This window comes from Erythranthe guttata, chromosome 12, assembly GCF_056151865.1.
Source record: "Erythranthe guttata isolate IM_541 chromosome 12, IM_541, whole genome shotgun sequence".
In the NCBI taxonomy this organism is placed as follows: domain Eukaryota; kingdom Viridiplantae; phylum Streptophyta; class Magnoliopsida; order Lamiales; family Phrymaceae; genus Erythranthe; species Erythranthe guttata.
Window position 1 is genome coordinate 1475731 of NC_142544.1, and position 16783 is coordinate 1492513.

At 37.9% G+C, this 16783-nt stretch overlaps 1 protein-coding gene across 1 annotated transcript; it reads left to right on the plus strand.

The window, feature by feature from the left end:
* Positions 1-536: 536 nt before the first annotated feature.
* LOC105966620 (casein kinase II subunit alpha) lies at positions 537-5842 on the plus strand. Its single transcript, XM_012991211.2, has 10 exons — positions 537-993; positions 1091-1220; positions 3010-3204; positions 3303-3460; positions 4064-4154; positions 4595-4660; positions 4792-4874; positions 4994-5057; positions 5167-5235; positions 5482-5842. The coding sequence occupies exons 1-10, from the start codon at positions 641-643 to the stop codon at positions 5539-5541; spliced, it is 1269 nt and encodes a 422-aa protein (XP_012846665.2). The 5' UTR covers positions 537-640; the 3' UTR covers positions 5542-5842.
* Positions 5843-16783: the final 10941 nt, after the last annotated feature.

Below are 16783 nucleotides of genomic sequence, written 5' to 3' on the forward strand. Positions count from 1 at the left end.
AAAACTTGTCTCATTGTGGCCATCGTTGTTAGTTTCAGACATTTGATCTTGACAACGTTTGGTCTAAGATCTGAAATTACAAAAACACCATCCCTCCCAGTTTAAATAATATTATTTATTTAAAAAAACAAAAAAATAAAAAATAAACAAAATAAGACAATGAGAAAGCATAGTCCACGACGACATGCATAATTTAATTTTTATTTTTTTTTAAATTTTCTATAATTATTTAAATTGGGAGGGGTGTCTTTTTTGTAATTTTCAGGCTTAGACCAACCGGTGTTAAGGTTAAAGGTCTAAAAACTAATGGCGATAACCACATTATTTTTCAAGTGCAGCTGTGCGGGAGCAAATCGATACAATCGAGAGTAGAAGGCGGTAAAGTGATACTGAACAAAAGTACAAGGGAGGGAAGTAGAATTTACCCAAATTTAAAAGCCACTTTTTATCTCTAAAAAGAAAAAAAAGCCACTTATAATAAGTAAATAGAAAAAGGAAAAAGAAAAAGAAAAAGAAAAAGAAAATCCAGTGTGTTGAAACGACGTCGTAGGAAGAAAGGGTTCCCCAATTTGGGCTTTATTTCCCCAAAAGCACTAAAACCAAGTGAAAGAACACAAATTATTAATAACCCTTACATTTGATGGCCGTAAGGCCTCTCCAATTCATACTCTCTCTCCACCACCGCTCTCTTCCGACCTCTTTCCTCCGCCGCATCTCCTTCCGGCCGGCCCTCTCCCTCTCTCAGCAACCGCAGCGAAGGATAAACAGCTACCACCAGAGAGAAAAGCCATCTCCGCCGCCGCCGCCGCCGCCGCAGCTGTCAACCACCGTCAGCCTCGAATCCACCGTGTCGGCGCCCCTCACCATGTCGCAGAAGATCGGAAAAGCTATCAGGCGGCCGGGAGCTCCGTCGAAGGCGAAGGTCTACGCCGACGTCAATGTTATCCGACCTAAGGAGTATTGGGACTACGAGTCTCTCACTGTTCAATGGGGGTATTCAATTAGGGCATTCAATTGATTCATTTTTTTTTCAATTTTAATTTTTTGATTCTGGTTAATTGAATTGATTTTTTTGATTTGGTTGTGACAGAGAGCAAGATGATTATGAGGTCGTGAGGAAGGTGGGTAGGGGAAAATATAGCGAGGTTTTTGAGGGTCTTCACACCACCAATAACGAAAAGTGTGTTATCAAGATCCTCAAACCTGTCAAGAAGAAAAAGGTATCTTCTTTCTTCTCTACCTTGTTTTTTCGGCTGATGTTTTGTCTATCATTTAATTTCTTGTTCCCTGTTTTCCTTTGTTGGCGCTATGGGTTTAGAATGAGAGAGCTGGTAACCGGTTTTGATTGGGAACCTTATCTGTAATCTCTTTGTGCATTGTTCAATTGTAATAAAAATTTTAAGATGTAGTATACCGGTACATGCACGTTAAATAAAAAAAAATTCTTTAATGTCATAGGAAATTCGGTTCGACTATATTTTATATTTAAATGTTTCATGTTGCTTTAGTATTTTGACACACATCATATGTAAGTAGCCTTAGTTGAAATGAAATTATCTGCTATTGTAATTTGTATGTTAGTGAACATTTGTAATGTCTTCTTTTGCATTTCCACCCTAGTCGTTAAGAGGTGGGAAAAATCATATAGGAAAACATGTTATCTGTGTTGCTGTATGGAAGACATTTTTCTATGCTAACAAGTTATCTGTGTTGCTGTATGGAAGACATTTTTCTATGCATCAATAAGATAAACGAGGTTCTGCATTCATTGTTCTGGGAGATAAAGAGGTTCTTCTATGTATTCTCAGGAAAACATAAATGGAATTAAAACATTTTTGTTACTGTGTGGAAGGATTTTTTCTATGTATTAATAAGATAAAAGAGGTCCTTCTGCGTTTGTTGTTCTGGGGTATACAAAGGTTTGTATATGTATCCTCATGAAAGCATACTGTCAAAGAATTAGAAAAGAATGAAGGGAATAAAGAAGTATTAAAAGAAGTCAAGGAAGACATAGTCAGCAAAAAGAAGAAAAAAATAAGACAAAAAATTAAAATGCAGGAGAGAATTTGTCAAAATGTTGAACACTAAGTAAACATTATAATTTTATATTGATTAAACAAAAAAAATACCAACTCTTTGTTTGTAGACACTTTGGTAAATACTGTCACTCAGTACTGTTAAGTACTAGTGGAATTCTTTCTTGTATTAAAAATTCCTTCATTGTCTGCATTTTATATTAAACCACTTGTGAGGTTTACTTTTAAGTATATAATGATGTAAAGGATCATTAACCAGTTCCTCGCATTATGTGGTTAATTTGGAGGAGCAGATTTTTTTTACAAGATGTCAACACTCAACGCCCTACGATCATCATGGAATTGAAAGATATTTTCTTCGTGTGTTAAAATATATTCATAACCCCAAATTGAGCAATTCAGCTCCTAAATCTGCTCTAGATTATGCTGATCCTTTTTTCCTTTCTTGTATCACCTTTCTTCTGTTTTGGAGTTTCTGTTTGAGTAGAAAACAGAAAACCGATTTTCACAAAGCTTTGCTGGGTCATACACCGTGGGCTGATTTTCTTGTAATAACTTCTTTGCTTCTGTAAAATTGTATTAGTAAGAAGATATATGTGAAAGCATCTCATATGGGTCTTTCCGCATCAAATTTGCTTCTGAATTATGTAAATTATGCTACTAGTTCGTATGAGTCAATGATCCCGCAGTGCTGGTTTTCTACGTCGTAGTCATAATGAATGTGCATCCCTTATCACTCTCTCCATCTGTATCGCAGTAAAGTCCATACTTGCGCTGTCTTATTAGCGATATAAGCAGGTTATGCAGAAGTTTTGAAGCCTTAAAAAATAAAAGTAAAATGTTGTGATAACTCTCCGGTAACACAACAATTCATTTATGTTAAAACATAAAAGGCGGACTATGTTCTAGGTCTTTTTTCGTCTCCCCTCCAATTATTTATGGACTTATGATCCGTGTTGCTATCCCTGTGCAGATCAAGAGAGAGATCAAGATTTTACAGAATCTCTGTGGTGGGCCAAATATTGTGAAGTTGCTTGATATCGTAAGAGATCAACAATCAAAGACCCCAAGTCTTATATTTGAACATGTGAACAATACAGACTTCAAAGTGCTATATCCGACACTATCCGACTTTGATATTAGATATTACATCTATGAACTTTTGAAGGCAAGTCTTCTTTTTCTAACTTCACAGTCTGCTGTAATATTGAGCTATCTTTATTCTGGTTCAGAAAATATTAAGTTTTCTACTTGTTTTTCTTGTAGGCTTTAGACTATTGTCATTCTCAAGGTATCATGCATCGGGATGTGAAGCCCCACAATGTCATGATAGATCACGAGCAGCGTAAACTTCGCCTAATAGACTGGGGACTTGCTGAGTTCTACCATCCTGGGAAGGAATATAATGTCCGTGTTGCTTCTAGGTTTGCCATCTTTCCTTTTATCCTTTTGTCTGCCTACTTTGTTCATTATAGGTTCTCTACCTGATAGCATTTTATGCATATTGTACTGTAAGGCTTCCGTTGAAAGTGGAAATACAACGTCTTTCTGAAATTTTACAAATAGCGGGATGAAATAATTTTTTACATCAACAAATATAGTATCTCCACTGTTATCTCTTGTTGAGGGCTATCGAATATGAGCTCCGAAATGGATGATTCTTAGTCTTGCTTAGTAAATAAAAAAGATATGTAAAATGTTTTTACATCAATTCAATATGATCTATTGAATACATGCTTTCTTGAAAGGAAGAACATAATTATTTAAGTTACTTGAGACCTGCAAAGACTTTTTCTAAAGAAACACCAGATAATTATGAAGTACCCATATCTCTGAATTTTTGCCCAGTTAGCAATTTCACATATTTAACACTTTATGTGGCCCCACTATTAATTTATTTTACAGTATCGATCATGTGTAATTTGTTAGTAGTTGATTATACTCTCATGGTTATTTGATCCAAGTTCTTGATAGTTAGAAGCATCATCAATTATGGCACCTGACTGGTTATGTTTGTTTCTGTGCAGGTATTTCAAGGGACCTGAACTTCTCGTTGATTTGCAAGACTATGATTACTCCTTGGACTTATGGAGCCTGGGCTGTATGTTTGCTGGAATGGTATGCTTTTCCTTCCTCGCAGCTCCAAAAAATTGGTTTTGTGACACATGTTTTTTGTTAGACTTGTTAGTACATAATAAACTTGACCTGGACGTATCATTTGGTATGTCTCCTTTCTAATAAAATTGCATGTTAAGTGTTGCCCTGTTGAATAATTTTAAAAAACCAGAACATGGGTTCATTTTTCAAAGGGTGCAGAAGACTATTTAGTGTAGTTCCACAAATATCCTAATGTATGATACATTTTCTCTTTGTGAAGCCATAGATCAGTGGATTTTGATCCGCTTGCCTGTGATCCATGGATTACACAGATGATGAGGTTAAGAGTTTGACCCCCAACCCCACCCTCACCCCCAAATCCCCTCACCCACCCTACCCCTGCGCTATGTATGGTTGTACTTCCTCATTGATGCTTACAAGGGCTTGTGCGTGCTTTACAGATATTTCGCAAGGAGCCATTTTTTTACGGACATGACAATTACGATCAACTAGTCAAGATTGCGAAGGTATGTTGGACCTTTAGTCTTCAGGAATACCTTTTTTCAAGTTTTCTTGGATTGAAATTGTGTGCTACTTCTGGTTTTTTCTTTTCCTTTTTGGGTTGAAGTAAAGTTATATAAATTATGATGAATGACAGGTGTTAGGAACCGATGAGCTGTACACTTACTTGAACAAGTACCGTCTGGAATTGGACCAACATCTTGTTGCCCTAGTTGGAAGGTAAACTACACAAAATTTCTCTCTCTTCTCTCTCTCTCTCTCTCTCTCTCTCTCTCTCTCTCTCTTATAGTATTTGTTATATTGTAAGATACGAATATTTTGCTGGTGTGTCAATGTAGGCATAGCAGAAAACCATGGACAAAGTTTATTAATGCTGATAATCAACATTTGGCACTTCCCGAGGTAAGCTGTAATTGCTATATATATGGCGATCGGGGACATAAAAATTATAATAAGATGAAGATTCTTTTGAATATTTTGGACTGATAATTTTTGCTTTTATCTTCTGAAGGCCGTTGATTTTGTTGACAAATTATTGCGATATGATCATCAAGAAAGACCGACTGCAAAGGAAGCAATGGTATTTATTACTCCATTGGTTACTGACTTGCATTCTTTTGCCCCTTTTATTTTATGTTATTTTATTTTCCGTGAGGGGGTTCTGAATAATTGGAAATACACCGGTGTTTTTCGATTTTTCAAAAAGTACCTGATAAATGAAATATTCAACAAAATTATGCTTCTCTTACCCCGACATTTATACGAGATACATATATATATTTTTTAATTTTTTTTTGACGGCTGATAAATGGTTTAACTTGCATAGGCACACCCGTATTTTTACCCGGTAAGGAATGCAGAAAGCCGAAGAAATCGCGGCCAGTAGAAGTGGACAAGCAAGATGCCGTCATTTTTCTTGGTGCCTAAATCATTTATTGCTTCCCGATTGATATTTAATGCAGTTGATTGAGTTTACTAGTTGTGCTTGTTGTGCCATCTCAATTTTTCTCCCTAGTTTCGTAGACTGAAGTTTCGTGTTTGTGCCTTTACTGTGTTTTTGTTTTTTTTACCGAGAGAGATTAATTGTTGATTTTCTTCAATTTAAAGATTTTATGATTGAAAACAAAAGGTAGAAATGTTGAAAAGGGTACTTCCGGAAATCCCAAAGTTGAATTATTTTTTTTCAACGTTTTCGGTTAAATTAATTCATCTTGATTATCAGCGTAGAAGGGTAGTTTATCTGTGGACTCGTTAAGTATGTCGGGCTTTTAGTGTAAATAGTTCAAATATGCACGAAAATTTGTGTTCTCTTCTTCGCTCTTTAGATCTGCGCCAGTGACCTATTTAGGATACAAACTCTTTCTGCTCGACCAACCGGTCGATTTTGACGTTTCCTTTTTCTTTTTTGTTTTTCGAATATTAAAATAATTTGGTATGCAAAATGAGGAAGGTTTACTAAATAATACTCAAGTAGTCAATTAACCGTTTCCCGTATCCGTTTCTCGGTATTGCTGTTTTCGTCTGTGCTAAATAGAATAATAGATGTATTTTGCTAATTAAGTGAACCATATTAAAAGGAATTAAACTTAGCCTAGTTTCTGTGTTCATATATATATATATATGAACACTATAGTTTATATACCATAGTCTAAATTGACACTTTGACACTGTTCCTTAAAAATGCACCATGCATGCATGCATGCATCATATGCATGAAAGCTTTATATATATACATATAAAATTAAATAAATGGATGATTGTGTACAGATTTAAAATCCGCGGGTGCCAAATGCAATTAAAATTTTTATAAGGAGGGACCTTAAATCTTTATAGTTTTATATAAAAAGAGGGGGTCGTGGCCCCCTTTGCCCTGACTCCACCCCTGATTGTGTATGATATTGGAAAGGGATTTATCATGGGAAAAAAAAAACCTTTGAATTTGTTCTTATCCACAAGGGACAATTAATTCCCATTCCTTTTTATTCGAATTATTTATTTATTTATTTTGTCTTTTTTCTTTTACACTATGATACGATATTGATGCCACTTTTCACCAAAAGGTGACAACACTATTCGATCTTTTGGGCATATATTATTTATATAAATCAAAATATATTATTCACCAACCAACAATTAGCACAAATTAAATTAGTTCGATTAATTTGTGAAATTAAGGCTAAATTATAAAATTGGACTTGAATTGGCTTTTCAATCGGTTATGAGTAATTCTGGTATATATAAATTTTTTTTTCTTATTAACAAATAAATTTAGATGATGTGTTCGGACAGACAATTCGACACATGTCACATGCTAATTTACCTAAAAAAATTTGATTAATAGTGCTTTCTTGTCCGGTAATTAATCATCATCGTTAATTTAAATACTAATTAGTTAAATCCTGCATGTAACAAGGACCATGTTTAATTAGGGTTTATGTAAAATGGGTCACCTAATGACGTCATTAACTACCACTGTTTTATCTTGTCTGATATCAAAGGCCTCAATTATTTACTCCCCAGCCATAATTTTTCTGTTTCTTCATATTTTATGTAGTACTTTCAACTTTTATGTTATATAATTAATTAATTATTTTACTATTTTTGCCATTTTGTATATTATTAATTAATGTTTTTATAAATATTTAAATAAATTCCAGTTTTTCTGCACGTGAATTAAACTGAGCTAGTATAGCTGGATTTATTATCGTAACAGTTTATTGTAATTGTTTATTCACATGATCTCCATGTCTGCATTCAAGAATTCTTGTGGCTGAGCACTAGTCAGTTTTATCGGCCAACCGACCTAGTTTCAATCTATTTTTATTTCTGCTGATAAGTTGGGCCGATTATTTTAACTGACCAATATATATATAAATGTATCGGTCTATGATTTTCAGTGTACTGAAAAGTCGATTAGTAGAGTTTTATATGCCAACCGATTCTTTTAATGATAAGAATTATTATAAATACTTCGTTGTAATTCTTATTTTCTTAATGTTGAAATAATACATAAATGGAGGTGTAAAACTTCATAAAGGCCGTACTATCTATTTTATAATTCTTATTTCATATTCTTCATTATATATTTAATTATTGTAGAAATTTAATAACATATATACACTCTTAATTTTTAAGAGAACGATAATTTGAAATATAATTAAATAGATAAAAATTCATACATATCTGGTGCAATAATTAATCCGTGTTGTCAAAACAGAAAACAGCCAAAAATATTATGTAAATAATATTTTTGCATGAAATGTCACTTCTCTGAGAGTGGTGGTAAATGAATTAATTAATTAAAAAAAAAAAAAAACTCACACAGTGAAGGGGTGTGTGTGTGTGTGTGTTTTTGCAGAGTGCAGAGAGAAGACTATTCACCGTGGACGATAATTCAATACAGCCATTGTCGGACACGTGGCTTACAAAAGTCCATAATCATAGGAAAAAACAAAATCCAAGAAATGACAGCTCAATTTTAGCCCCCTTCCAAATACGTGCCCGGCCCCCAAATCTAATACGTGTTTTTTGTCCCCCCCCCCCCCCCCCCCCACCCCCCTAGTCATGTATATATATTTTTAATATATATATTTTTTTCATTTTATGTCAAAGCTCAAAACTTATCCAACATGTGTTCAATAATTGACATCAATATGTTAATTTTGGTTTCCTGCAATAGATTAATTGGGTATTGTTAGGTTTATTGTTGCATACAAATTGGAATAATGGGTAAATTACAGTTTATAGGTATTAATAGTAAATAATACATTTTGTTAGTTTAAATTTTTTATTAAGGTGGTCATTCAATATAGTATTAAAGTCAAACTAAAGAAATGTGTTAAGTTCGAATTCCACTATCATTCATTTATATTAATATTAAATGATACATTTCAATAATATTTCGAGATCAAATCCCATCACAACTCATTTTAAACATTTTAAATTTTATTTGTCAGCATTACAGAGAATGTCCGGATATATTAATATTGAATGACACACTTCCGTGACAAAAAAACTTGAATTTGGAAGTCTCCACTTGATTTGAGACTGAAAAATAGAAGAGTTTTATTTATTATTTCTTAATTTTCTCTATGGACTTTTGATTGACTATTTTATGACTCTTCATTCGAGACTTTTATCACGTTACATAAATTATATTATGGGTAAACTACGATTATTCTTCTAAGATATAGTTAAATTATGAAAATCCTCTGCATGTTTAGATAATTACAACCAACCTTTCAAGTACTATAAATTATCTTAGACGTCCACTTTTACGGTGTTAAATTTAGTAGAATCTTCTAGATTATGTGGAATATTCACCAGTTTGTACCCATTTTAATACATTCTTTTTTTTTGAAGGACCCATTTTAATACATTCGAGCTCCACATTTTGAAACAACATGATCCTAAGATGTGTCTTTGGCTTGTAAATATCATATTGTGAACAAGGACAAACTAAAGAACATTCCACGGAATCTAGAAGATTATATTGAATTTGACACCATAAGGCGGATATGTAAGAAGATTTATAATTGAAGGTTAGTTGTAATTACCAAACTGGAGATGATTTTCATAATTTGACTTTACCTCAGAGATTTTCATAATTTAAATTTACCTCAGAAGTTGCCCTAATTTACCCATTATACTATTAATTTTTATTATTTAAAAATATAGATATAGTTTATGACTTATGATCAAGGTTCTAAAAGGCGGTTATCGGGTACGTGGCGGTTAGGGACCGCCACATGATAAATCGGTGCGGCGGTGATTTATCGGAGATAAATCGGAAATATATCGGTTTTTAAATATAGTGTAATATATTTCTAAATATTATTTGTAAATACTTAAAATATATATAAAAGAATATTTAAACATAATTCTATCCTATCATTCATATGTTATTATATAATTCTAATTACTCAATACATAATAAAAATTTAAAAAAATAATAAGATCATAATATAATAAAAGATTCTTACGAAATATAAATACTACGCAAGTCTTTCGCATCAACAATTATTATAAACACAACAAAGCATAAATTGCGGAGTAGTACCTGATTTGGTTTTGGAAGTTGAAAGAATTGGAGAAAACAAAAAATCAAAACATGTTTTCATTTTAATTTTAATTTAAAAAATAAAAAAAAAAAACCGATTTGTTGACCGATATATCGGTTTGACCCGCCAAAAAACCGCCGCAAACCGCCTCGCCGTAAAAAACCGATATTCCAAACCGCCTCAACAAAATCGTAAAGGTTTATAACCGATACCGATATGGCGGCCGATATATCGACCGCCACGACCGCTATTTAGAACACTGCTTATGATAGGTATTATTGACCGGAAAGGGGTCAAAGCAATTCCCACCCTTAAAACAAGATCACTAACAACTCACAAGAGAGAAGAAAAAGTGACAGCAAGATCACACTCTTTTAATTGTGCAAGTCAATTTTTAGTCCGGGTCAAATCGGAATTCTAAATGACAACTCACCGATTTAGTGGAGTTTTTGTCCTAATCCAGCACTAAGTAAGAATTAATTAACTATATTATACTATTAGTTTAATCATCTCATGTTTCCATTACTAATCTTTCATGGTTCCTCAACCCCACACCACTTTTAATCTTCGTGTCAACTTGTCTGAACTTATCGACTTAACTTTTTTTTTTTTTAACATATTTGAACGACTTATGTTTGGTTAAACTTATAAGTTGATAAAAAAAAGTTTATAATAAGAAATTTACGAGCTTATAAGTTCTTCCTTCCAATGTATTTTATGCAATTATTTTTTAATTTTTTTTAAAATTAAAAAATAAGCTGTTAGATATTTGCAATGATAAAAAAAGGTATGATCCCAAAATCAGATATTTTTTACTGGAATCGACCAAAATCGAAAATTCTAATTTTCATTCACTTGTAGTATAAAATTTGAAAGAACATAAATATTGTAAGTGTACTTTTCGTTAATTAAATGTAATTTTCTTGACAAACTGTTATCCAGACAGACAAGATATGTCATGACAATCCCATGATCATGACATTACATGATATATAAATAATTTTATGTATATATAATATAATCACATCAAACTACTTTATTATTATATCGACAAAATACCATCGAACTCTAAGGTACGTTAAATTACGAAAAATCTTTATAACTACCTTTCAAAGATATATTGTCGTACATGTCTGCTTCTATAGTGCCAAAGTTACCTATTGAGTTTATTAGTAAGAATAATAAATAATTGAGACGGCTGATTGTGATTACTCAAACACGAGAGGTTTTTCGTAATTTTAACTTATTATATTAATCTCTACCGACCTATAATATGATTTCTACACACATCAATATGTTAAAATTAAAACATAATCATGCATAGAGCACATAATAATAATAATAATATAAAATATTGCAGACAAAATCATGTTTTTTGCAGAATTGTTTTGCAAAGGACAATTAAAAAACCCACCAACATTATGAAATTAATTAATTTCTTCATAATTAATGTGATGTGTGTTTTGTTTGTTTGCTAGCTGATTTTGTCCGTAGGTCTTCGTCTTCCTCAAGCCAGCTCCGTCCGTACTCCGGTGGATAGACCTGCAACGCCGGGAGGGGTTCCCGGTGGGAAAGCTCCGACGATCAAGTCAGTGATCGGAATAAAGGGAAAGACGTGTATGTAATGTAATAGTAATTAGTGTATATTTTTCTCCCCCGTGTGCGTGTGTTGATTCTCTTATTTATAGATGAGGAAAGCTTGGCCTTCAAGGCTTTCCTTTTTTAGGGTTTCTCTTTTCCCCCAAGTCATGTATCTTGGGCCTGTATTGTCCTGGGCTCGCCTTACCCCGTTTTGGTATTGGGCTGGCGAGTTAAGGTACTCCCACGTAGTTCCGAGGTTCGCGCCACACGACGACTTCGCTCATAGTACCGAGCTAAGTCATCATGGGTTCTTCATTATGGGCCTATCATATTGGGCTTACCCTAATGGGCTTACACTTATTTGTTATATGTCGAACTAGCCCGTATCAACTACTCCCCCCTACTCCTTATTTATAAAACGAGTCGGCTTTTCTTTACCTCGTTTTATAAGTACGGAGTATGAGGCATCAGTTCGCACTTCGATTTAGATTTACGTCGGCGTACGCAGCCCCTCTTCCTTTCCCTTTCATTAATTGCTCTGACATCCCGCGTGGTCGGTTCAAGTTCCCTAGGTCATCATGAGAAGATTTCCATCAACGCTTTTCGTGCTAGGTTCGAGGTAATCTGCATTAAATCCTGTCCGTCCGGGTGGGCGGTTATGATAGGTTTTTTCTCTTTCCTAGGTCATTACTAGGGGAGTCCAATCGACACTTCTTGCGCCGAATTCGAGGCGACCTACTTTGAATCTCACCCGTTCGAATAGACGGTTACGATCAAAGTTTCCATTTTATATCCTTCCCTATAAATACCCAATTAGCCCAATTTGCAAAAAAATTTTCTTTTTGCCTACGCGTCTCTCCTCCTGCTTGATTTCTGGTGATTCCGTTTTCTGAGACAGAGTTTTCCTCCCTCAAGCCTACTCTTTTTCCCGGTCAAGGTATTACTTCTCTCCCCCATCTTTTATTACCTCCGTCTTGCTCTTCAATTCGATAATGTCTGCCCATTCTCCTGACCCATTCGGCCAAAAAGTGCCCTCCGGGGAGGGGGGTGGAAACCCCGCCTTCTCTATCTCTTCTTCGTCGGAGGAAGGGCCCTTCTTCTCCCCCTCGGGCAAACTCTTGGAACGACCTAAGAAGAAAAACAGGAAAGAGGTTTCGTCTTCTGTGAGGAGCGGTTCTCCTTCCTTATCCGAAGGACGAGATTTGGATGACCAATGGGGACCTAGTACTTTAAGCGAGACAGATCTAACTAACTTAGTTCGCGACATAGGCCTCCCTACCGATGTCGAATTGATTCTACCTTCGCGAGATGATCGCCCTCTAAACCCTCCTTTAGGTTTTAGTACTTGGTTTTCAGAGCAATTCTATTTCGGTCTGTCTTTTCCCATCTCGCCCTGGTTTTCCGAGATTGCCCAATTATGTAACGTGTCCCTTAACCAATTCCATCCCCATGCCATAATAATCATGACCGGATTTCGCATGCTGTGCGCCTGGTCGGGGGTGATTCCCACACCAGCTCGCTTCCGGAGTGTAATGGTATTAAAGAATTCGAGTCCTTTCCATGTCTCTATCTCGGCTCGTCCGGGTTTTAAGATTCTGATGCCACCTAATAAAACCGATGGGTGGCAAGGTCACTATTTCTTTGCCAGAAATCCTGTTGACACGCCCTATTTGTGTCCTTGGCTCGCCACCCTGCCTGAAAAGAAAAGGGGGAAACCTTTGGCGGTTGACGAATGTTTGTTAAAAATGATATCCCACTTTCAACCGAGCCACGGCGTCCCGGATAGCCTCACCAGCTTTCCGCCGATGCTTCGCCACTTCCGTTTTCACGACAACGGCACGTATTCTCTAACTCGGGAAGATTTAGGTGGGTTTGGTTATAACACTAATTTTTACTTCGACTCATTGTCTTACTTTGGTCGGTTTGTTTTTTGTTGCTTTGCTAGTTATGTACTTGTATGTCTTGTTTCTCACCCACTTATCTCCCCTTGCCCGTCTGTTCCGGTGCGTAGATCTAAGGATGAAGAGGATGTTCCGAGGTGACAAGCCGGCTACCCGTCCCTCCGAGCCAGAACCTGGGTTCGAAGCGTCCGAGTTTCAGCGCCCTCTAATCGCTGAATCCGAGAAAAGATCTTCGGAAGAAGGGGCTCTAAGGCCCAGGCCGTCGAAGAAAAGCGCCGCTCCTCCTCGCGCCCGCGGCGGACCTCCCTCGCGAACTGAGGATTCTGAACCTCCTAAACGATCCTCCGCAATAGTTCTCGCCTCGTCACCGCCTCCTTCCTCAACCGAAGAGGTGGTAGAGAGAGAACCTGCTCCGAAGAAACGGAGGTCTGAGTTGGCCCTTGGGGCGGCTGGGTCATCTTTACCGGCCGACTTTGGACTGCACCTCTGCCGGAATGCTGAAAACGCTATTGCTGCTTGCCGGTCCTTGGCATTCCCCAGCGATGTCGCCCACTTCGGGCAAATGAGTAAGGGCGACCGACTTGAGTTGCTTCTTCATAACATTACACAGGTTTGTTTCACTCTGTTCCTGTGAATCGGTCTTTGCCATTGCATCTTGTATTCAAGATTAACTCTATTTAACCTCTTTGTGAGTGCAGCAATTCGCCATCGCCTTTTCGGGTCCCCTGGGGTGGGATGACGTCTCGCGCGAGGCGTATGATAATCAGAAGAAAGAGGTGATTCAGCTCCGGAAGGAAGTCCGGGGCTTGAAGGAGAGTCTGGCGATGTCGGAGTCATCGAAGGAGGGGCTGTTTGCCGAAGTGAAGAGGCTGAACGAGAGAGAGAAGACCCTTGAGGCTGAAAAAGACTCCCTTGTATCCCACAATGCCAGCTTGGAGGAGAAAGCTAAGGGACTTTCCAACGAGCTGTTCGCAGCTGGAGTACAGGCTTCCACTAATTTCACCGAAGGGGTGAAAGAGGGGCAAAGGTTGTTCCCAGGGTCGCCTGAGGGTCTTCGCTTCATCGAGGAGTTTGTTCGCCGCTTCTTTCACCGATTATGGCGTTCCACCACTTTTACTCGAGAAGCTTCAGGTTTAGCTCGTTTCTTCTTTTCGTCGGCGGTTGCGGCTGTTCGGAAGAGGTTGGGCGGTGCCGGCATCGAGTTCCCGTTGGTGGAAAATGAACTGGCGGAGGACCTCCCCGACGACGTGATTCCGGGTTTTGAGGGGGATGTTAATGAGGATCCCAACTTAGAATGGTGGAGGCCGGTTTATCAAGGCCTCGTCGAAGAGTTCTCCCGTCAAGGGGCCATTACTGACTTCGCCGGAGACATTGGGGCCCTTGGGACAGTGACCATTCCAAACGATGTGCAGCCGGAACTCGTCTCACCGTCCCCTCCAGATGCTGAGAATCGAAGTGAAACAGACGCGGCGGTCCCGAAGTGAAGGCTGCCAAAAACTTAGCCATTTTCTTGCCTGTATTTTGATTATGTATTTTTAAACATTACCTTCTTTATTTCTTTCTGTCATGTATCTTTAACAATTCCTCCGTTTTTCAAGTTTTTACTTCGAGCTTTTATATTTGTGTCGTTTCGAACTTCGGACGTAGTCTGTCAATATCCTCAATGATCTTCAGTAGTGATTATTCTTTAAGCTTATCCATTAGTTCAATCCTGTACCACTCTTGTATTTTAACTTAGTACCCAATCTTAATACCTTGCTTACGAATGCGCGAGTTAACGCCACCATAAAATACGCGAGTTAATCGCCACGCTGAAACACGCAATTTAACGCCACAGTAAAACACGCGATTTAACGCCACAATGAAACACGCGATTGAACGCCACAATGAAACACGCGATTTAACGCCACAATAAAACACGCGAGTTAACGCAACAGTGATACCGCGAGTTAACGCTACAGTGGGACACGCGAGTTAACGCCACAATGAAACACGCGATTTAACGCCACAATGAAACACGCGATTTAACGCCACAATGAAACACGCGAGTTAACGCCACAATGAAATACGCGAGTTAACGCCACAATGAAACACGCGATTTAACGCCACAATAAAACACGCGAGTTAACGCCACAATGAAACACGCGAGTTAACGCCACAGAAGAACACGCGATTTAACGCCACAGTAGAACACGCGATTTAACGCCACAATGAAACACGCGAGTTAACGCCACAATGAAACACGCGATTTAACGCCACAATAGAACACGCGATTTAACGCCACAGTAAAACACGCGATTTAACGCCACAATGAAACACGCGAGTTAACGCCACAATGAAACACGCGAGTTAACGCCACAATGAGATACGCGAGTTAACGCCACAATGAAACACGCGAGTTAACGCCACAATGAAACACGCGATTTAACGCCACAATAGAACACGCAATTTAACGCCACAGTAAAACACGCGATTTAACGCCACAATGAAACACGCGAGTTAACGCCACAATGAAACACGCGAGTTAACGCCACAATGAGATACGCGAGTTAACGCCACAGTTATAACTTAAGTAAATAACACAAGTACTTTTTTAACGTGGAAACCCTCCAGATAAGGAGAGAAAAAACCACGGGGCCTAGCCCAGATCGGAAAATGGATGTTTATTAATGGTTTTTTGTGCGTACAAGGTGTGTCTCAATCTTATTGACTACCTGCCTCTCTTTTTTTTCTTTTTTTTTTTTTTTTTTTTTTTTTACGCGAAGAAGCGTTTCAGATGTATTATGTTCCAAGCCCGAGGTAACGGCTTCCCGTCGATGTCTGCCAACTCATACCCTCCGCCGGCCAAACACCTGGTGACTGTGTATGGTCCTTCCCAATTAGCCTCCAACTTTCCCGTGTGTTTTAGCGCGTCAGCTCGTCGCAAGACGAGGTCTCCGATCTGGAATGAGCGGGACCGCACCCCCTGATCATACCGAGCTTTGATCAAGTTCTTACTTCTTTCCATGTGCAAATACGCCGTTTCCCGGAGATCGAAAACTTCGTCCAGCTGTGATCTTAAAGCATCATCGTTTGTTACTTCGTCAAATGCGGTGATGCGGAGCGTGTCCATTGCCACTTCGACCGGTATAACTGCTTCAGTTCCATAGGTTAACCGGAACGGTGTTTCGCCAGTAGCTGCTTTGGTTGTGGTCCGGTAAGACCAGAGGACGGAGGGCAACTCGTCTACCCAACTTCCACCTAGCTCGTCTAACCTTTTTTTCAACCCATTGACAATGGTCCAGTTTACGGACTCCACTTGTCCATTGGCCTGGGGGTGCGCTACTGCTACAAATTTTTGTGCAATTTTCATTTCTTCGCACCACGCTCGAATTTTCTTGCCGTTGAACTGAGTGCCGTTGTCCGATACAAGGCTTCGAGGTAGGCCAAACCGACAGCAGATATTTTTCCAAATGAAGTGCATGACCTCGTCTTCTGAGATTTTCGATAAGGCTTCAGCTTCAACCCACTTAGTAAAGTAGTCTACCGCGACAATGATGAACTTTTTCCGACCCGTGGTTTGAGGGAATGGCCCCACCAGGTCGAT